This window comes from Podarcis melisellensis (assembly GCF_964234715.1).
Source record: "Podarcis melisellensis genome assembly, chromosome: 15".
In the NCBI taxonomy this organism is placed as follows: domain Eukaryota; kingdom Metazoa; phylum Chordata; class Lepidosauria; order Squamata; family Lacertidae; genus Podarcis; species Podarcis melisellensis.
In genome coordinates this window covers 36,828,321-36,850,748 of record NC_138532.1, presented here as the reverse complement: position 1 = coordinate 36,850,748, position 22,428 = coordinate 36,828,321, and the positions used below count along the sequence as shown (strand labels likewise).

The 22,428-nt window shown below is 45.6% G+C and overlaps 2 protein-coding genes across 10 annotated transcripts in view; one reads left to right on the top strand and one right to left on the bottom strand.

Moving 5' to 3' along the window:
- EVI2A (ecotropic viral integration site 2A) overlaps window positions 1-22,428 on the top strand; it is a 172,658-nt gene that overhangs the window by 49,103 nt on the left and 101,127 nt on the right. The window lies entirely within an intron of this gene.
- Window positions 1-22,428, bottom strand: part of NF1 (neurofibromin 1) — a 159,691-nt gene that overhangs the window by 98,225 nt on the left and 39,038 nt on the right. For 5 of the 7 annotated variants that reach the window (XM_081890100.1, XM_081890099.1, XM_081890101.1 and 2 more), the window contains 15 exons: window positions 20,835-20,974; window positions 19,938-20,060; window positions 17,790-17,873; window positions 16,871-16,987; window positions 16,017-16,198; window positions 15,719-15,930; window positions 15,098-15,259; window positions 14,375-14,478; window positions 13,103-13,238; window positions 7,961-8,023; window positions 4,210-4,368; window positions 3,475-3,572; window positions 1,905-2,051; window positions 642-788; window positions 189-299 (listed from right to left, as the gene is read on the bottom strand). In XM_081890100.1, coding sequence (XP_081746226.1) covers window positions 189-299; window positions 642-788; window positions 1,905-2,051; window positions 3,475-3,572; window positions 4,210-4,368; window positions 7,961-8,023; window positions 13,103-13,238; window positions 14,375-14,478; window positions 15,098-15,259; window positions 15,719-15,930; window positions 16,017-16,198; window positions 16,871-16,987; window positions 17,790-17,873; window positions 19,938-20,060; window positions 20,835-20,974 — 1,985 coding nt within the window. The remainder of the gene's footprint in view (window positions 1-188; window positions 300-641; window positions 789-1,904; window positions 2,052-3,474; window positions 3,573-4,209; window positions 4,369-7,960; window positions 8,024-13,102; window positions 13,239-14,374; window positions 14,479-15,097; window positions 15,260-15,718; window positions 15,931-16,016; window positions 16,199-16,870; window positions 16,988-17,789; window positions 17,874-19,937; window positions 20,061-20,834; window positions 20,975-22,428) is intronic. The other 2 variants (XM_081890102.1, XM_081890103.1) reach the window with 1 other exon arrangement.

The following is a 22,428-nucleotide window of genomic DNA, read 5'->3' as shown; positions in this document are numbered from 1 at the left end:
TTGTGGCATATTTTGCACACACAAATAAAACTCACTTTGCTAATGTGTTTAGAACACAACAAAAACATTTGAAATGACGGAGGCATTGCTGTCGCTTGGGAAGCAAGAAAATGAATGAGTTTGCTCCTTCATATAGACTTCACAATTCTTAATAGTAAATAATAAGGAACAAAGAGAAGTGGTCTTACCGGCGAGCAATGTAGTAGAAAACAGGGTTGCCAGCCTTGGATGTCCCAGCTTGATAGAAAATATTTAGTGTTTTCAGGGCCTTGAACTCCTCCTTTTCGTGCACCTGGTGCCTAAGGAGGCAAACATAAGCACACTGAAAATCTCAAATTAAGCTTGAGTGTCTACATCCCACCCCCAACCAAAAGCTGACTGCCATCTTTTTCAGGCTTATTCAAAACCCTTGAATCACATGTTGGAACTTCTACAAAAATACTCCTGAGGCATGGCAGAACATGCAAGCAAAAATAATAATAATCCTGGAATCTAGGAGTATGGGAGAATGTGTGGGGAAAGAACCATGAGCATTCAAAATGGGAAAAGAACCATGGACAGCATTGTATTTGCATTGGCCCCATGGCAACAGATTAACGCTAAAAGCTACTGCTAACAACAGACATCTACAGATCCACTACCTAGTCATAAATTCTTCAAACTTGGAACTGGTGAGATTGATACTGGACCACTGCGTGTCTGCCACTGGCTTGTGCTCAGGAGGACCAAGGTATGCCAGCAGAGTCGCCATCTTGTCAAATGGCCGTCTTCCAACAGCTTTGTGGTCCCTGGAGAAACAACTGCATGTTATCAACAAAACCCAACAACAACATTTGTAACAACCGGTATTTTTAGATTTTTCTTCTCTTCCATTTCGGTACAACATGCATCATCCTGCATGCATTAATAAGGAAATCAGACAAACATTTAGTGTGGGAAATACCCCGCGTTATTTACGCGGACAAAATACACTACAGAACCCAGGTTGCTTTCTGCAAGCATCACTGGCTTCCAATGCCAATCCTCCTCCCACTCTCCAAGCTTTAATAAAGTGTGTAAACAGATGAGTCTTATCCCATGTTCAGATTTCTGTTCCCGAGTATCACTGCAATTCCTCCTACAACCCATGCTCCACCCATCCTATCTGTGCTTTGCTTGCTCTGTGCCGCTGCACTGGATGCTATAATGAGGCAGACTTCAAGCTGTATCCAATGGTAGTCATACTCAGAGCAGATCCACTGAAATTAAAGGACAAGACAAACACAGGCTGATTCATTTCAATGGGTGCACTTTGAGTAGAACTTACAACCATGACTATCCCAGCATCCATACAACTAAAAAGCAAAATCACCCACAGTAGTCATCAGAGCAGAGGGTCACCAATCCGGCACTTGGGGAGGTTTTCCTGAATGCCCCTGTGCAGGTACCCCAGACTCTCAGCTTTCATTTGATAAAAGAATTAAGTTTCTAGCCGTCTTAGAAATAACATGATGGGCCAAAATATACAGGTACCTTCTAAGTGATTTCTATGAAGAGTGAGTGGTTTGTTTTCCCAGGTAATGCTCCCTGTTGCTATTAGATAGCAACATCACCAGGACTAGGAGGATATAGCTGACTTCTCATGGTACACAAAGTTGGCTCTCTCTTTCTCTAATGTTGTGTTATGCCAAGCGCCTCATGGTAGCCACGTTGTGTTATGCCACACACTCCATGGCAGCTATTTAGTGACTATTTAGCTGCCACTCCATGGCAGCTATTTAGTGACCCAGCACATTCTCAAAATTCAAGACATGCCTACTGCCCCCCCCCCAAATGGCAGCTGCTGCCCTACAGCATGTTCCTCGCTTTCTCCTTCAACTCTGACAAAGCCAACGATTCTTGGCCAGTGGTCAAGCTACTTCTACCTGTTGCTGGAAAGGTACTGGCCAATCTTCTCCTGATTGTTCCAGAGGAGCCGGTGCAAAGCAAGGACGTTGCCATCGCTGATGAAAGAGAGGCTGTGATTGACCGTGTCGCTGGCTGGACAATCTGATGCAATGTCCAGGAAAAACCTACAAAGAAAGGAAAGCCGTTGCTCTCTTTAGCAAGGATCTCACAGCTTCTCACTACAACCAACGGGGTGTTGGCTTTGTTTCTCAAGGCACACACGTTGTGGTTGAATAGTACAGTGTTCAAAGTAATATTATTAAAATTACAAGCAGGTACACCTAAAGTATGCTTGTTGCTAGGGATAAGGTGGCCACAGTGCTACAGTTAAAATGATCAGTCTTGGCAGTCATATACACTCTGACAGAAAACCTAATGGAGGGCATGAGGCACTTCCAGACTTTCCCGGCCCTTGTCCAGCGCAACACAACACCCACCATGACCAGGAGCTGCATAACAGCAAAAGGAATATTCTTGGAATCCACAATGTATGCAACGCTGACATTGATCTCTGCACATTTCTGCCTCTTTTATTTCTGGGAGATCTGTTTTGCCACGAGAGTAAAGGCAAACGTGATACGAGCTAACCACCCCACACTTCCCACCCCCAATGTATTTTTAGAAATAAAGAAAAAGAGCGGCTGTGCTGGAACAGACCAAAAACATCCGACCAGTCCAGCATCTTGTTTCACCCAGTGGACAACAAGATGCCTCCAGGAAGCCCACAACTACAGCCAGAAGGTGAGAGCCACCCACTCCACCTTGCTGCTTCCTAGCATCTTGCACTCAGGGGTGCACTGCCTCTGAACTGAGTAAGCCCAGATATCATGGCTATCCTCTTCCATGAATTAGTCCAATCCCCTTAAAGCTGAAATACTTTGTGGACCAATTCCATGCATGGTCTGCACCTGCCTGATCTGCCTATGCTGAATCACTTCTCCTGTCTCTGGTCCTTGAGACTTAATGGTTGCCATACTTGGATTTAGCCATTTGCCAGCCTCTGGCCTGTTTGACTGCACCCTCTGGAAACCCAGCCCATGCTGGAGAGACTCCATCAGGCAAGGCCTCTTTCCACCTGCCTTGCCCCCCCCCCCGCTTCCGGCCCTGGGACTCTTCATAAGGAAGCTGTGCCTTCAGTCTCTGCTTCTCATTTTGCATTGTGCACTGTGGCTTGCTGTTGTTTTATTGGAGTTTAGAAATCACTTATTGTAACTGTTAAGAGTGCATTTCTGTTTAATCTTAAAATGCTGATATTTAATATTATTCTATATTATTTTAATAAATGTTGAATGTTATTTTATTTGCATATTGTATTATGTATATTGTCTTATTTACATGATGTTAGCTGCTGTGAGCCTGGCTTTGGCCGGGGAGGGCGGGATACAAATAAAAAATTAATTTATTAATTTATGCATGAATGCATGCTGCGGACCATGCTATTTGCCTCTGGCCTTTCCAACTTACAGAGCCTGCAGATCCGACCCCTTTTGGCCTTTACAGACTTATAAAGGCAAAGCTCTTTTAAACTAAGCATTGCAACTACTTTACCTTCGTGCTGCATCAAAGTTGCTCTTCACAAAGTCATTAAAAGGCCGCATGTGCTCCTCCTTTGTAAACAAGACGTGGTTGGCAATGCTCTGCAGTACCTAGGTTAATAAAAAGAACCAGTGAAGCAACCAATCGTGCCGTGGGAAGCTGTGCCATGGCGTTCTCTTCCAAACGTTATTCCTGCATTACAAGGGATTTGCTTTAATCCAAGACGACTGAACATTTGCAGGCATGCTCTGGTCTAGTCCAGAGGACAAAGGGCCACTTTGTGGAGCATGGTTCTCAAAAAGCAGATCACAAATGCTTTACATAAATAAACGAACAACATATGCTATACTAGCAGGCTGTAAGAAGGGGTGACTTTTTTTGAACGCTCTCCCCTCCAACCCCCGAAACAAACAAGCAAAAACTCAATCTGGGGCAGGCGACCTTTTATTCCTATGGAACACCACAGTCCTGCCAGGGTAATGTGCTATATACTGGCAGTGGGCAGTGCTGAAGCCAGCGATGGGTGGATCAGGCTTCCAGGAGAGGGATGCGTGCCTCTCGCCAGAGGTCTGAACTTGCAGAGGGGTTTGGGAGTCATGCAAAGGGCCGCACAAAATTAAGCAGAGGGCCAAAGCTTTCCACGTGCGCCTTAGCTCCATTTCAAACCCCTCACAGCAATAATTTGCCTATTGTTTCACTCTGCACCTCACTCAAAGACCCACACATGCAAGAATTGCAGTTCTTTACCTTTGACATTAACTTCAAGCCCCTTTCGATTCTTGGCGGCGGCTTCTTATCCAATATCCCAGCCTCATATGGCGAGACAATGGCAGGGTTGATGAACCTCAGGAACATGGCACTCCCAACAGCTCCAATGCTGTTCTGAGGGAACCGCTGGCTGACAACCTAAATAGCACAAGTTGGAGTTTGATAAGGACACAACTTAAATGAAGGGCCAGAATGAGAACGGAAAAGAAAAATGAGAGGCCTTTTCAGCTCCCTATTCGTTGCCAAACCTTCCACATGTGTTACTGTACAGGATAAACAGAATAGGGTGCCAAACTGGACCTCTCTCGTTAAACAGGCCAGATCATTATTAGAAGTTAAGGAAGAAGAAAAGAGTTACTGATAATAGTACAGACAAGACACAATTTTACAGCATGATTTTCCCACACCCCCCTCTGTCTCTCACACAAATATATTCACACTCCGTCTTGTGGTGAAGCCCTTGTATGAGCAAATCCGTATGAGCAAGGCCCAAAACTAAAAAGCCATTTTGCAGTATGCTAATCTAAAAGGAAGGCAAGAGTTTCTTTGTACCTGAATTGTTTATGCACAAACCTTGTGGTGTGGAATGACAACTTTGCCAATGAAACCAAAATGCTCATTTATCAAACTAAAAAAAAACCAAAAAGAAAAAGAAAAGTTTTGCTTCGGTACACCCATCAGCAGGGAACTCTCAACAAAACAGGGAAGTCAGCAAGGTATAGAGGTTAGAATGCCTCACTAGGACCAGGAAGAAAAGGGGCCCAATTCCCACTTAGCTAAGAAACTCACTGTGTGACCTGCGCCCAGTCACCTCTCAGCCTAACCTCCCTCATTGGGCTGCCATGAGGATAAAAAAGAGTGGGGCAGGAACATGCATACCACCTTGAGCTCTTTAGCGGAATGGTGGTATATAAATGTAATAATATATAAATAAAAGTCATGAGTAGAAAGAGCCCATTCATTAAATTCCTGATTCACATGTCACATTAAACCAGTGTATCCCAAACTTGGGTCTCCAGCTGTTTTTGGACTACAATTCCCACCATCCCTAGTTAGCTGGACCAGTGGTCAGGGATGATGGGAAATGTAGTCCAAAAACAGCTGGAGACCCAAGTTTGGGGAACACTGCATTAAACCATTGTTTTAACATTGCTCTTAAGTTCCCACAGTACTCCTCTGCCTCTCCTGCCACACCACTGGATGAACAAGTTTACTGGGCTGTCTGAACCCAGGTTCCCGTTTGTCTCTTTGCAAACAAATCATGAGGTTGCCACTTGGGGACTGCTTGGGAGGTGGGGGCCGGGAACAAAGCATGTGCACCAGAGCAGCACGCATTCACAATAAACCATGGTTTGTTTTAAACCACGGCTTAACGTATTGTGTGAACTGGACCAGTCTCTGCCAAGAAATTGCAAAAAGCACTCCTGTGTATGTTGCATGTGAGAAAGTAATGGAGTGTTTGCAATATTAACTCTGGGGGGAACATGCAGAATACTTATTTCCTCTAAAAGGGAAACAAAGTCCAGAATTAAATTGTTCATATGCTTTTCTGCCAGTAATCTTCTAACGTTCTGGTTTAGATGTAACAGGGCTACTCTAACAAACCACAATTTGCTGGAGCATGAATGAGTATGACCTCTTAGAGCTTGCCAAAGATTGGATCACAGTTCACAATACTGATTTCTAGGTAGCTCTTCCTGGGTTGGGTGGCAAGGAGGTTCAGAATCATGCTGGCTCATACGCGAACAAAGACAATGCCCATCTGCAAAGGATCTTGGATGCGAAACCCCAAATCTGCCATCCAACACAAGGACATTAGGCAAACTCAAGAGGCAAGGTGAGCAGGACAAGCCAGCTGCAATCACAATTTCCCAGCGCATAATAATAATGAACACATTCATATCCATACATATCCTGCTTTCCTCCTATGATGAGACTCAAGGAGGAATACCTGAGTGTTTCCCAGTCTCCCACTGAGGCACTGGTGAGGTCCAGAACTGCCGAGGTTCAGCAAAGCTACCGAACACACACATAGGCCAATTCATGCCAATTCGTAGAATAAGCAAAGCCAAGATAAACTGGCTATACAACACTAGACATTAACAATTGCAGGACACTTGGAATTTCAATGACTAATTTAACTCAGAACACTGTGTTGTTCTTTAAAGGGAAGGACAAAAGAACTGGCACTAGATCCTTAAAAGGGATACTGGTTTCTAAGAACTGGGTATTCTTCCAATGGCTCTTCATATTAGCAACCTGCAGATGGTAGCTGCTGGGTCCCAAATCCCACATATACCAGACTGCCAATCCAGCATTTTATATAGATAGTCTCCGGGAGTGGCACTTGGATTAGTGGTTTATGAGAAGGGTGGCTGCAGAGGGAACAATGCCTCAAGACATGGCAGGTGTCTTCGAGCAAGTTGTGTGCATGGCTGCAGCCACAGAACATGTCAGAACAGGCCGAGAGAGTTGGGCCAGTGCCCATTTCATCTTTGAGACGGGCAGGAGCACCCAGGAAAAAAAACCCCACAGAAATCCAATTGGAGTAAGAGCTCTGAAGTCCTGTCATTGTGCAGTGGGCAAGATTAGAAGAGAAGAAGCACATCCATGGAGGAAAACACAAATTCAACTTCCACCCTCATAGCAAGTGGAAGTAAACAATCTGCTCCCATCTTGTGGACCAGTCAACAACACCCTTTTTTTTATTCTAACTGAACAGAAGGTCACCCGAAGAGATTTGTTCTCTGAAAGGTAGGCAAATGGCCAAATGTCATTAAGCATCAGGAAAGTCTTGTGTTTTAAAAACAAAAAACATGAGCAAAGTAGAAAAAATACTGAACCTTCTATCCATGTGCCCCCCATAGTAGCATTTTGGTTAGGAAACACTTTTGGAAAGTTTGACACAAAGGACACCCAGCACCTTTCGTTAAGGTTCCCATGTTCACTTCTCTTTCACACTTTGGAGGGAAAGTTAGAAAGTAAGGCCAATCCATTTGTGTACACATATTTTACTCCACCCTAAGCAGGTATAGGTGAACAACTGAAATATTTAGAGTATGTTATTGGGGCATTTTCCCCATCCCGACCAGTTTTGGAACTTGTTTTCATAAAAAGAGGGTTGCCAAGGGCATGCACTTAACTCAGCCCATCATGCATATAGTAATTGAATGAAGAGCCTCATGCATCTTGCAATCCACATCTACTTCCTTCCTTGCTGTTGCTCATACTTTAATGCTATCTACCAACTGGTGTTGCTTCCAGTTCTCATCAGAAAGGTCCACCTACTTCTCTTGAGGAATGCCTTCTTTTTTTCCTGGAGGTCCCTGCAAATACCAGTGCACACATATGCCTCACCCTTATTTTCTGACTTTCCCCTTCTTATTTAGCATTGCAAGTGACGACAAAGAGAGGTTCATCAGAATGATGGTGCAGAGCTGCAGAGGTACCCTTCCGAAATTGAAAGAGGCACATTCAAGATTTATTTTTATTTTTATTTTTGTAAAAAAACAACAACAGATGTGACTTCAAAGTTTCAAAGTCCAGTGTTAATTGAAATGAAAGCTCTTTGGTGCCAGAATTAGTAGAATGATTTTTGCAATGAAAGTCAAGTAGAGGCTTGAAAGTGAAGAGCTTTTGGAACAGAGAGAGCAAAAAAAACAAAAATCAAGAAAAGGGGTGTTCTGTGTGCTTTGAAAGAAATGGCTAATAAAACTTCTCCAAAACTTACTGATTTTTTGTTTTCCTTTTTTTCTTTTACGGTAGCTTTATTCAGGAGAGAGTGGCAAGTTGCCTACAGAACAGAGATGAGCACAAACAAGTCACAGCACCAACCACATACACAGCAACAAAAGAAACCCCCAATGTCCACCGGTACACAAAATTACACGATCAAATGTAACAAAAACAGAACAGAAAATGAAATTACACACTCATGTTGGATGGAGTTTGTGTTTCATGTGAGTGACCACAATTTGTCCACAAATACGAAAGCAAGCAAATGTCAGGTTCCAATCATTTCTACTATTTCTGGCTAGGTTGAGAATTTTTAAAGAGTATTTATTTGCTAATCTGTTGTGTGTTATTGCATGTATTGTCCAGAATATGTGCTTTGAGAGGGTCCAAATCAATTCTTCCCAGTCCCGAAGTTAGATGCATAATCAGCATTGTACCAGAACTTGTAAATGGTTTTTTAAAAAATCAACATGAAGCCCATATATATGAACTTTTTTTTTTAGTATACCATGTAGAATATGACACCAAAGATAAAAATATTCAGGTCCCCATTCTTGCAAAGGGTTGCAGTAGTGCTTCTTTTCTCCCCGCTACCCACACAAAACCTTTTGCAATGCACAGAGGGAAACTTCGCAACCTTATTTGACCAGTTCAGGCTTTAGAAGAAATATGTGCATCTGCTTCAGCTGAGTAAATATTTGGCAACTGTGGCAGGTCAGCTTCTCCCAATCCACTCATGCATTGGGCACAGGCTAAACACCCTTATCCAGCAATGCTTGCAGGATATTCCAGGTCAACTGTTACCCCAAGAACTGCAGCTGTATAATTCATTCTATCCTCACCCCACACATGGCTCTGTGACATGGTGCACCTGCTGCCTAGCAGGCAAAGCAAATGAAACATTAATGATTAAACTCTCTGTCCTGTTAGAAAGCAAGCAAAGTATTCTCGGGGTATTTACTAGTCCCTCATGACAGAATTGGTCTGGAAGGTCTGGGTCCCTGGGATAATTGGTCTCTTATTCATGGGGGGGGGGAGAGAATAAGCCAGCCTATGCATTACTAGAATAATAATATATCACTTATACCATGCCCATCTTGACAACAGCTATCAACTTTTCCCTTTTCTTGCGAGGAATCCTGCTAGGAATAAGGGAATATCCCTTTAAAAAAGGGAAAAGTTGACAGCTATGCATCTGATTGGGTCGCCCCAGCCACTCTGGGCATCTTCCAATATAATATAAAAATACAGGTTGCATGTAATTTAGTTAGGCAGCTTTTGTTGTTTAAAAAAATGCTTCTATTTGCATACATTGACAATGAATTATGTACAGCATTTAGAGATTTTTTAAAAATTAAGCGGTGTGGGTGTATATACATGCTCCCCAACTCTAGAGATAAGGGAACAATTGTGTTCCCCTTCCCACAATCTCTCAGAGCTTGGGATCCAAGACTCCCGCAATGGACTGGCAAGCCTATTGAGACCAAGTGCCAAGCCAGCCACAAGAAACGATCTGTTTTCTCCCACCAGAGGCTGGAACATACATGTTTCAAACTAGCAGCCACCCAGTGAGATTAGACGCCCAACCAGCTTCTGGTAGGAATCGGTTGTAATTAAGGAAGCTTCTCCCCACCCACATGCAGCACTCAGTTGTCAGAGGAAGTTGCATCAGGGCTTCCTCCTATCCAAGAGGAATGGGGCAGGAACAACTTGTAAGGGTTAACCAGTGATGGCCAAACTTGGCCCTCCAGCTGTTTTTGGACTACAACTCCCATCACCCCTAGCTAACAGGACCAGTAGTCAGGGATGATGGGAACTGTAGTCCCAAAACAGCTGGAGGGCCAAGTTTGGCCACCACTGGGTCAAGCAGATGGCATATCTGGGGCAGAGGGTGGGGTGGGGTGGAGAGGAAACCCAGCCTCAGGGAATGCACATCCTTGCCTTAAAACCGACACACAGATCTTCACCGCTTTTCACCTAGAACAGCAAATGCAGCCCAGTTAACAGAGTCATTTGAGGAGCTTGCTCTTGGCCCTCGCTTTGGCAGTTCTTCCCCACTTCCATGCATGCATACTCTTGGGAGAAACGTAGGGGAGTGAGCAGCTGGGAAAAGAAGCCTGTGGACCTCACCCTGACGGCTTGGATCCTCCCAATCACAAGCTGGAGCATAATTTCCTGCCTAGGATGCCTCCAATTCCATCAGTTAGGCAGAGGAAACTGCAAATCCCCTTCTCCCCGGAAGAAAAGGATGCTTCAGTGCATGCTCAGCAGCATCCAGGTTTTAAAGATGATGCCTAGAGGCCTCTTTGGGTCTCTGGTCAACCCCCCACATTATCAGCTCCCCCTTTACACAAGAGCAAGTTTTCTGGGGGGAGGGGAAGAGAACAACTGGTGGGGAAGGCTGGCAGCAAATTTAACACAAGCCAGGCCCAAACCTCAGTCACGAGCTGATTCAGAATGTGCTCAGTCACTACCGATAAAGTTATTTACAACACCAGGTATCCCACATCCCACAACGCAACCTTTAGGGAAAATATTGTTTATGCCTCATGAGGATGTAAGTAAGTAGATACTCGATCCATTAAATAAGGGAGAAACTGAATCATCCTCACAGCAGTTCTCTAACTGCCTCTCTCCAATGGAGAAGTAACCTTGAATGCTTAATACTTTCCATAGCATCTCGAACTTTACAGTCACTACACCATAAACTCCATTAACAAAATTCATTGCACGCTCAAAGAGTTGGCTGCAGGTCTGCATCTGAAACAGAAGCTGCAGACTCAGCTATTGTCCTGTACACTGTTCTATTGGGGGCTGGACAGAACCAGTTTTTACTTGGCAAAGGAGAGCACCTACGTTCTATACCCAAAGAATGCGACTAGCAAGCAAGGGCATTTGGTCCAAGTTCCCTTCCTTTACTTTGCAAGGCCCACATGTGACACGTCTCCAGTAAACGAGAGGTGTGGAGACATAATCACAGAACGCTCTTCCCTAACCCTGGGAATTTCATGCTGAGTGACAGTGAGAAGCAGTCACACCTATTTCCCCACTCAGTTAGTTGTCATTTCCAGAGGGAAAGCTCTTGGGAAGGATTTCACCATGGTCCTTCTCTAAAAGGCACTTCATTCTTCCTGAGCAGCTTTAATATAAAGAGCAGGGATACAAACATCAATCTCATTTCACCGCTGTCCCTACAGAATTGGCTTCTCAGTTGGATGGGGAGAGGAGCAAGTTAACTGATATTGCTGATAGCGCAAAGCTTTGGGGAAAGAGAACAGATGGTAAGAGAGGAAGATGTTTGGAGGCAAACCGATTATTCCTGCCCAGCAAAGCAGAAAGGACTACGTTGCGTCAAACGGACCTCCATCTTCTTTTATGACCCTTCCTGCCATCTCTCCTATGCAGAAACTCAACAACTGCTTGCAGGAGGGAGGAATACCAGGCCCATGGATTGAATGCATCCCTTCAGGTGCTTGGGACTCTCCCTAGGCCACACATGCCCTCGCTCAGCAGCCTTGCCCCACACCCTCAAGCATGACCTTGAAATGTGATGGCAATGCTTCTTGCTTGCTCATAGCCTGGAATGCAGGCTGCTGTGCGAAAGGCAAGAGCCACTATCTCCTGCTCCACCCACTTTTGCCTCTGGCCCCACCCACCACTGGCACATGTCCCCAGAAAAAGGCTCCCTACCCACTCAGTTCAAAATCAAGATTTACTCCTTCATCAAGCCAGCTTCTCTTCTTTCCTCTTTGTCAGGGCTCTATCCAATATTGTGTGATGCTGCCTGAAACAGGACTACTTTAGAACGCACAACTAAATTCACCACCCAAGGGGAGGGGGAACAAACCTAAACCCTCCTTGCATTGAACAACTCACCTTCTCTGGCAGAGAAGAGATGGGATCCCTTCATTTCTCCTCTGCCAGTTTTCTTGGTTTCTACACTGGTCACAGAAGATGGAAAGCTCTCTCTCTCTCTTTCTCCTCTATCAGATTGTTTAGTAAAATAACATTTTTTTAACCACCCTGCCTAGTGTCTAGCATTTCAGCCATCATAGTAAGAGATGTCTTTATCCATCTAGTTCCTACTCAGAGGAGACCCATTGAAATAAATGTGCCTAAGTTAGCATCCATTTATTTCAATGGATCTAGGACTAGCACTGGATGCAACTTAGCAGGCAAGTATTTTAATTTTTATATTTGCAAGCTACTAAAAAAGTTTAGAGTTTATTACCAGGGCTGTTGTAGTCTACCTGCTTTTTCCTTGAACTACTGCTTTTAGACATGCAAGAAGCTTTTCATGTAGAAGATGACACACACACACACACACACACACACCCATCTGCATCCTCAAATGGGCAGTCCCAGGAGAATAAAGAGATTTTCATTAATGTGCAAGCTCATCTCTCAAGCATATAACTAGCCTTTCAAGTACAGACAGCGGACACAACTCAAATGCCCCGCACAGTGCATATAGCAGCACACAGGTGGAACTCTGTAAATCACTGCAACAGTAGGTGATGCATCAAAACCTCAGCAAAGGCAAAAGGTTGGCCCTGGTAACAACCAAGGTGTAATTTATTGTGCATGAATTTCCCCAGTCCAGCAGAAGCAAACACAACGAAAGCAAGATTTCAAAAATAAATAAATCAGTAGCAGTGCCCTTGGAGGGTGATCTGAAATGGTTTAAAAGGCTCTTTCTTGTTGAATCAAGGCCAGGGAGCCAATCAGCCCTCAGCCCTGTCAGTCAATAACCTGGGGAAGAAACACAGACCACACGGCATTGCATTGATCAGACAGACAGACAAAGAATTCAAGGAGAAGAGAGAGTGGCTCACATCTCTCTGAGCCAGTTGCCCATTTCAACCACTGAGAATGCCTCTTTAACTTTTCCTCAGGCAATAGGCCCAATGCAGCTGCAACAGAAGGGACCCTCACCTTCATGGCACAGATAGGGGGAAGTAGTGCTTCTCCAGAGGTGGCTGGACTCCCAACTCCCATCAGCCCTATCCGGCATGATGGCAGTCAGCGATGATGGGAGTTGCAGTCCAACAATGTCTGGAGGGGCACAGCCTCTCCACCCTTTTCCCAACACTGTCCAACGAAATGTACAACCTAGTGTTGCCAGATTCAGGCATACCTGATAGAGACAATGGCAGACGCTTCGAAGCTGAGGTGGAAACTCTGCAGAGGAGTTGATAATGGCATGGAAGAATTTCTCTGTCATCTGGAGAAGGCTCCGCTGGTTATCATCAAGGCTTTCTGCGGATTCCAACCTGTAAGACAGGTCTGTCAAGGCTTTGCCAGGCTCCCTAGCTTTATTGGTGCTGCTAACACCAAGGCTGCAGGTTCGATGCCCGTATGGGACAGCTGCATATTCCTGCACTGCAGGCGGGTTGGACTAGATGGTCCTCTGGGTGCCTTCCAACTCTGCAGTTCTATGATTTCTCCAGCACAAACTACAGCTTTGCTTCCTTCTGCCTATCGCTAGCTACAATGCTGGAGAGCTTCCAAGCAGCAGATGGGACTGGTCTGCAAGTTTATCCCCCAAGCCTGGCATCTGGATGGCATCAAAATGCAGAAAGGGCTGCTTTTGTGGGCTGGCCTCCTTAGCATCAGCCAGCTTTAGTCTGAGACCATCTGCAGATTTCTGCCCCCTCCTGTCTGCAGTGAAGAGCCTGGAGCTTGGTCTACATAACACACAGAGAGCAACATATCCCTAATTCTACTGCACCAGATTTTAATTGTAATCTACTCTGGCAGCTAAGCTAAAAAGCAGAACACAAATAAAATAAACGAGCCCTGAACCACGGTGATGTCGTATCAGTCATGCACAGCTGGCCGTTATCTAAGGATTCAGATTTGTAACTTGAAGGCAGGTTGTGATAGATTAATGAGACGAGAGATGGGAGCATGAGAGTTGGCGGTGTTCCCTGCTGATCCGGAAGCAGGGGAAAGCATCCAGCGAGGTCCAAATCTACCCAAAGGGAAACCAGAATGGGCGCTGTGACTACAATATGCCAACTGTGACTCTTGACCTCTCCCTATAAGGCAGGGGCAGCCAACATGGTGTCTGCCAGTTATTGCTAGGCTACAATTCCCATTATCCACGCTAGTGGGGGCTGATGGGAGTTGCAGTCCAACACCTTGGAGGCTATCACATTGTCTGACTTTGGTACGAGGCAGCTGTGGGGAACCTTTTGCTCTCCAGGTGTTGCTGAATGTGAAGCATCACTCAGGGCCAATCTGCTGCACCCTACATTCCCTGCTTAGAGTTAGGATCAGGGCCTCAAGCAACGGGGCTTGCCGGTGGAGAGTGGCTGGGCTGCAGTGTGTTAAGGGGAAAGCAGGCAGAATATTGCAGACTTCCTCCTCCTCCCTCTGCTTCCTTCCCACCCACCCGGATTCAAACCTTGTAGGGTCCACCTCAAAGCTGACGTGCTGCCATTCATTTGATGTAATTACTGCCCTTAATAAAGGCTCCAAAAGCTTCTGGAGGTAGGTTGCCCCATAAACCTGCAGGAGAGAGAATAATCCGGTTGGCGATTTCAAATTTGTGGAAGTTAAAAAATAAAAAAAGAGCAGCGCTGTGCCACTTTTGTGCTGCGCTGCTTTAAGAAGTCAGTAAGGGGGCAGAGAGTCAATGAAAACGACATCTCCATCATGTTCAGGCATTGCAATATTTTGCTTTGTATTTTGCCTAGCTCCACACCACTGACAGCTCTCTGCCAACTAAGGATCACACTTCCTGCATCTAATGAAGCGGACTCTAGCTCATAAAGGTTTATGCCACAATGCTGTAGCCTGCTTGGAATATGCACTTATTTGTTTTTTTAAAGAAGTTAAATGTGCTGCCCTAAGTAAAATCAGGACACGGTTTAAACTAATCCCACGTTTTAGAGTTGATGGCTTTAAAAATGAATTAACCAAGTAACCACTTTGCTGGATTACAGCTATGGAATTTAAGACACAGTCTGCACTGTAGTGATTTTAATCTGACAACAGCACAACTGCAGTGGTGTACCTAGATGCCGAATTTTTTTTTAATCCATCTGATTTCATGTTCTGGGTGAGCCTTCCGCCCCAGCTCTCTCTCTCTCTCTGCCTCTTTTGAATTTATTAAGATCAAACGTACCTTAAAACAGAACGTCATTATTTTGCTAGCCAGACTGTTTCCCCTGAAGAGCGTCTGCATCGAGTCTGCCAGCTCAACCTCTTTAGAAAACATGTTCCAAAGCAGCTGGTAGAGCAAGTGTCTGGAGTCAAAGAGGGTGACCAGGACACGAGCCAGTTCATCCTTTCAAAAACAAAACACATAAACCCAGTCCTAAGTATTATTCTCTATGTGGCAAGCAAGAACAATGCCAGGTCAGGATGGTGGGTTCCCATCTCCAATTAAAAAGGATATAAGGAAACAGTGCCTGGAAAAAGCTTTCTATGGAAAGATGCTGCCAGTCCGAGTGGGTGCTACCAGGCTAGAAGGACTAACAGTCTGACTTGGGAAAGGCAGCTTCCTACATTCAGAAATAGAAATATATTCTATCAGTAAATCATCTTGTGAAGCTCTGGTGGCAATAAACTCCAGTTTAAACTCCAGTGCAGCCTGAAAAGAAGCAAGTAATTTTAATCAGCAACAATACATTTCATATCAGTGGCCACAAACAAGCCTTGAGGGTTGCACACGACCTGCTGAGTTGCTCGCACCCAGCACTCACCAATGCTAAAGAACATTCAAGAATAACCAAAAGCATCTTACCCACTGTGAACAAGGCACTACGTTCGCCAAAGCCATAGCAATGGGCAGCTCTCCTTGGTCACCCATCATGGTGACCAACTCCACCAATCTTTCGAACCGGTCTGCCAAGACAGTTTCTGCCAGGGTATCAAACTCTGTGCCCTGCTGCAGAATTTTGGTGAGGACCTCCATGAACGTCGCTCTTGTCTGAAGATCTTTGTGATAGCCCAACCCTGCCAGCAGACAACAGAAACGTTTAGACGATGAAGCCCTGCACTTTGCTGCGCTTCACACAGCTATGGTGAAATTCCCGTTTTACCTATTGAGTGCATAAGGCCACTATCCACGTTTGCGTTGAGCAAGTTTGACATGGCCAGGACTGTGCAGTGTCGTAATGAAGCCAGCCTTCGGGACATCCCTCGTTTTCTGCCGCCTGTTTGCGCGCTTTCGTCTTCGACTTCGCTGCAGTCATTGAGGAGGTTCATAAACAGGGTAAAGTACCTAAAAGCGAGACACAGTGGCTTGCATCTCTCTGGAGAAACAGTTCCCCCTGCCCTCTAATATGAGGACTCCATCTCTCCTACAGAAAACCAACATTTCCCAAAAGGGTACGGTGTCTAGGCACTATGCCCCATTTACAGAACTCTGACCCCAAGGAATTCACCTGGCTTCAATCTCATCACTTTCTGGAACAAGGAAAAGCCCATTGTAGTTTCCCCAAGTCTTTTAACCTTATATTTGGCCCTTCTGTTGTCGTTTTAACTGCTCTCCCTCCTATGCATTTTATTGTTTTACTGGGAAGCCACTCTGAAAATAGTTATCACTGAAGAATAGCCAGTGAACCAGCCAAAGCTGGAAACAGGAACTTCTACCCAGCAAGGCCACTTGGGCCATCTACAACGATGTTGGATCCAGGATTAACCCCCAAGCTACGAACCTGCTCCCACTGGAGTGCAACGCCATCCAGAACAGGCCGATGCCCTACTTCCTGGATTTGAGAAGTTGGACATAACAGCTCTGTCCTTTCGGGATTCAGTTATGCTTGTATGTCCTACAGACTAAAACCTGCTGCCCTTCCACAAGGCTGGTGTGTCAGCAATGCCCAAGTGGTAATAAAATTCTAGCTGTTTTAGTCAACCGGGTACTAAATAAAATAAGGTAAAGGGCCTTTACTTAAGGAACAACTGGGATTTAGCTTCCATCAATTCAACTCCATCTCCTTCTTCAGGCTGTAATGGAAGTCCCGCAAGAAGAGACACCACAGCTTCCATGCTTGCTTGGTCCAAATCTCTGAACAAAGCAGGAAATAGACCATTGTTAGAATGGGGAATGTGCAACCCCCTTCACTCATTCTGAAAATGGGCCAGAGCTTTGCTCCTGCCCTTTGCCGTGCTACACAGAAACATCTGGTCACATCTTCCCCATTGTGCCTGTGGGTGTCGTTTTTATTTAAATGTTTCATATCCAGCCTTGACACAAGCCACAGGACAGTTTACAAGGCAAATAGATAAGAACATGCAAAAACACCACAATCCTTCGAAAACACATAACAAATCACTAACAATTAGTAATAGCAGAAGCACTAGCAATCTGATCTCTCCTCTGAACACTCACTGAAAAAGATGCTTCTTAACCAACAGCCTAAAACTACAGAGACACAGCCAGGCAGGGAGTTGTGTCTATGAGAAGCCATCATCCGAAAAGACACTTTTCTCACACAACTATCTCATAATGAGGCAGGACCACGTCAGTATGGAAGAATCTGGGACTCCCAAGTGCATACTTGCTCATGTGTTTGTTTGTTGTCTCCTCTGCTAATTTACACAGGCCACTAGAAATGGGAAGGCTGGACCCACAGCCTAGGCCAAGTGATGCAAACACTCATGTAATTCAATATGCAGGTGTTATGATCTTGGATCAGCTCTTTCTTTCTTTCCCCCACCCTATAGTGAGCGGAAAACGGACTCCTATACAGCAGCTAGTTCCCATTTGCTATTAACAAAGCACCCGTCAAAAAGTAATCTCTGTTGTCCTGATTCTGCAAAAGATAAGCATTGTGAGATTCTGAAGTGGCCTCTTAAGCCTCTCTCACCTTGTCAGACACTTCACATCCTCATCTGTTGCCTGGTTGGATGTTCCCATAACCCAGTCTGTCAGATATTCCACCATCTTGTTCCTAAAATTGCATATTACAGAAGATTCAAAAAACAAATTTATACTAAATTAAAGCAAAAACATAGCAGTGTATTTTTAAAATGCTAAAGAATGATACCTTCCACCAAACATCTACACCAGTGTTTCCCAACCGGTGTTCCGCGGCACACGAGTGTGCCGTGAGACGTTGCCTCGTGTGCCGCGAGATGCCTGGAGGGAGGCGGGCGAGTCGGGCGGCGAGAGGCGGGGCGGCGGCGGCGAGGAGAGGCCGCGCCTCCTGCTGCTGCCTGGCGCTCCTCCTCGCAGCCGGCAGCGCTGCCTGGGCGCCTCCGCGCGACTCTGCCTCGCTGGGTTTGGTCTCCCAGCAGAGACGGGTCACACGCGCCCCTCCCTCCCTCCCTCAGCCTGCGCGGAGGGAGAGCCAGAGAGAGGCATCGCTCCTGCGCGGCGGGAGAGGGAGCAGCCGGAGCGATGCCCCAAACGAACGCATGGGACCGGAGGGGAAATCCTCTCCGAGGCGGATTGAGCGCAGCTGAGAGAAGCCTTTCGAGGAGCTGCCGTGTCCCCTGGAAACCCCCTTCCCAGCTCTGCCTCAGCCGCCGCCGCCTCAGTTGCCGCCGTCCCTCAGTCCCTCGCTCTGCTGCCTCCTCCCACCCCCAAAGCTTGGAGGTTCCCCAGCAAGGGGGAGGGAAAAAACTTTCACTTTTGTGCGTCCCTCCCGGCGTGACGCTGCGCGCTGACGTCACGGGGCGGGGCTTTAATGGTGGTGTGCCGCGAGATTTTTTTTCAGTAAACAGGTGTGCCGTTGCCCAAAAACGTTTGGGAAACACTGATCTACACACACAGAGCTCAACCCAAGGCCACCTCTAGATCTATCATTTCATCACTAGCTGAACACCTCTCAGTTCCCATCTTATTACTCTTTGTTTGCTGTGTTTGAGCTACTATATAAGCTTTTGTTTTGAAGTTCCTCAAGGTAGACCTTCTCAACTGGCACAGAGTTGAGTGAGCTGTTCTATTGCAATAGCTATAATAAACACTGGCTCTCTAAATCTGGATGCTGGACTTGAAAATAGTGTCCTTGGTTCTGTGGTTTATTCAAAAGGTGGTTGTTCTTCACCCGGGTAACAAACAGGTGTAGAGGCTAACTCTTACCACAGGAGGATTTAGGCTCAAGCATTCTTCATATCATTTTGAGCGATTGTGCAAACTGGTCCAAGTGGCAGAAACTAGAACGGCTGCAGGCACTAATAGCAAAGGTATTCTTGTATTGTGGCTACTAAAGAGCCATCCCAAAAATGATAATGGTTTTGTGTTCAGATGAAATGGTCTTGTGTTCAGATGAAAAATGTAATTCTATGGCGATTTTATCAGGATCAGTGTCAGCACTGTTACCGGGTTGTTGACCCCTGCCTTAATTTCCCCCCCTGACCTGGCATTCTTGAGCTATGTAGGCAGTTGGATCTAGTCATCCTTTCAATTTCCCACAATGCCTCTGACCTAGTGTTGCTCTGGAGCCTACAAAGCATATCTATCACCATCACTACCTGGATCTCCGTCACCAAAGCCAAGTAATCCTGCCAAAGCCCGCTGATGGAGAGGAAAGCCCAACCATCAGAGAATATTTTGCCCAGGACCCACTCAAACCTGGAGCCAACCTCACATTGATTCTGGTTTAAAAAATATATATATATAGCACCGGTAGGCAAACAAAGGCCTGGGGGCCAGATCCAGCTTATTCTCCTTCTAAATCTGGCCCGCGGACGGTCCAGGAATCAGTGTGTTTTTACATGAGTAGAATGTGTCCTTTTATTTAAAATGCATCTCTGGGTTATTTGTGGGGCATAGGAATTTGTTCATCCCCCCCAAAATATAGTCCAGCCCCCCCAGAAGGTCTGAGGGACGGTGGACCGGCCCCCTGCTGAAAAAGTTTGCTGACCCCTGATAGATAGACAGATAGACACAGACATAACTAGGTATAGGGATAATAATTGTGGCAAGAAACAGTCCACCCTCAATCAACTATTTCCAAGAAAAACAGGAAGATTGGCACAGTATTCTTCATTTAGGCAACACCAACCCTCACCTGAATTTCATCTCTTGACAGAAGGAAAGATCATCACGCCTCTCCATCATTACCTTCACAAGCTGACAGAGTTTAGTTTTTATCTGAATGGCATGGACCAGATTCCCCAGGACGCGTACATATCTGTGGAAAAACAGGCCCAAGCCTGAGTTTAGGTTAAACCTCCTTCTAAGGACTCGAGCATCTGGGGGGCACCTTCAAAGCAAATAGATGTCAAAACAACAACAACAACAGTCTGAGAGGTATGTTTCTGATAAACACACAGGCCTCTATTAAATGCTGGGAGGGAGCCATCTTACTACGATTGTAAAAATATAGGCCATAGAGCACGATGACAAAAAAGAAAAAGAGAGTCAAGACTTACTTAAAATGGTACCTGAACTAGGTGGTGTCAGGTGAGGAATTCAGCCTGGGGGAGGAATGCAGGAATCTCAACTGCAGCATTCATGACAGAGGGCCATCCGACCTCTGCTTAGAAACCTCCAAGGAAGGAGAGTCCACAACCTCCCGAAGGAGTCCAAAGAACCAGTACATCAGGGTGGGCCACCTGTAGTCCTCCAAAGGTTTTTAGACTACAATTCCCATCATCCCTGATCCATTGGCCATGCCAGCTGGCAGGCAGGCAGCTGATGGAAGCTGGAGTCCAATAGTGAGGGAGGGAGGGGTTCACAGGAGTCCCAGTCCTGCCCCTCACCATTTCAATCTCCTGTAGGCAACTAGTAAGAATAGGCTAATTTTTAAAAGTGGTTTTAAACTGCTTTAAATATTGTGTAATACTGTATTTTAATAGTTATGTCGTGTTTCAATTGTTGGAAGCTATTCTGGGACCTTAGGGTAAAGGGCTGGTAACATAACGTAGCAGTAACTGCAGTGGTATTAACAGTAACAACAACTTGCCTGACAAGGTTCAGCATCATGGTCTCAATGCTGGCTTGTCCCAGGTGTTCTGAACTCCCTTCTGTATGATTATCAAGCAGGTTCTTCATAATTGCAATGGTCTGCTCCACAAACTGGGTGTTGCTGTCATTCAACAAGACCTGTAACAGAAGCAAACTGTGCTGTAGTTTAGAGTTTTCTGGCCGGCATGCCAACGAAACTCATAAGCCTAGATTAAAATTGTAATACCCAGTGGTGCTAAACCAAGCTGAGTTCATAGACTGAAAGGGACAAGAGTATAATTATTTGCTTAATGACCTCTATATCTGTGATGAGAAACAGGCACGCAAATTTGCTACCTCTGGCTGCCTCTGAAAGAAGACATATTCCGCACTGAATTGGGGAAATCCCTCCTACAGCTTCCCAGTGGCTGCTAAAAAGCCCTGAAGGGGAAGGCAGGAGGCAAGGAGAAGGTTCTGGGACTACCAACAGCCTAAGGAAATTCTGTTGTATTCTTTTATCTTTTCACGCTACAAAAGTACTAAATAAAAACATGGCCTTGAGCGCATTGGCAGAATGGTGGTACAGAAATGCAATCAAAACTATTGCTGGGAGGGGCTAATAATAGGCATTGTGCACATCTGTGAATACCCCTGAGCTATTGACATTTGGCTAGTCTCACTAAAAAGCTGCAAAATTTGGGAGCCACCCAACATAGGAAATTGGGTGCTGAAACTAATCAGGTCTGGGTCAGCTCACTGCCTGGATGGAAACCCCCTCAAGTGACGCCCCCCCCCAGTCAGCTATGTTGATGCAAAAATGCAAACTAGTGTTTGGGCTGAAATTTAGGGGTAAGCTGGGCATAAACTCCCAGTCTAAAAGTGTTTTAGGGGCTTCGCTTATCTTTTACATACTGTATTCACTTTTTTAAAAGCCAGGTGAATTTAACACTTTTTAAATTCTAATAAATGGGTTCAATTGAAACTAGTAACCAGTAGACCAAGATATCCAATTGCTTTTAGCTGCACACAAATCTATTCATTTAGGTTATGGAATTCCCTGCTTCAGCCAACACCCCGGAATAGACTGACAATAGCCATTGGGCTATTGGGAAGGAACACACATTCTGGCTTCTGCCCAAGGTCAGAGGGCAGGATCAACAGGGAGGCTGCTTGGGCCTTCCAGGTAGAAAGAAGATTGTGTTGAAAGGGAGACCCACCTGGCCTCACCCATTGCTCAAAGGAGGAGGAGCTGTGGGGAGCTCGCTTGCCAGCTCTCAGCCAGAAAAAATGCTTTCCTCCAAAAGCTATCTGTTGCCTTGGGACTGCAAAGGGAAGGGGGAAAAACCACCATCCACCGGACAAAGGACCAAGAGTCACCAACTGCTATTCAAGCAAGCACATTAAGCAAAGGGATATTAGCCTGGCTCAAACTGGATCAGCACACCCACTTAGAGCTCACCATTTTGTTTTGGCCTTGGAAGGACTGAGCTCCCCTTCTCCTCTACCTTTTCCCTCCACTCACCCTTTCCTTTATTGTGTCTGCTCTTTTAAAGTTTGCAAGCCTGACGGCAGGGCCTGTCTCTAGTTTTTGTTGCCTGGAGTCATTTTTTGGA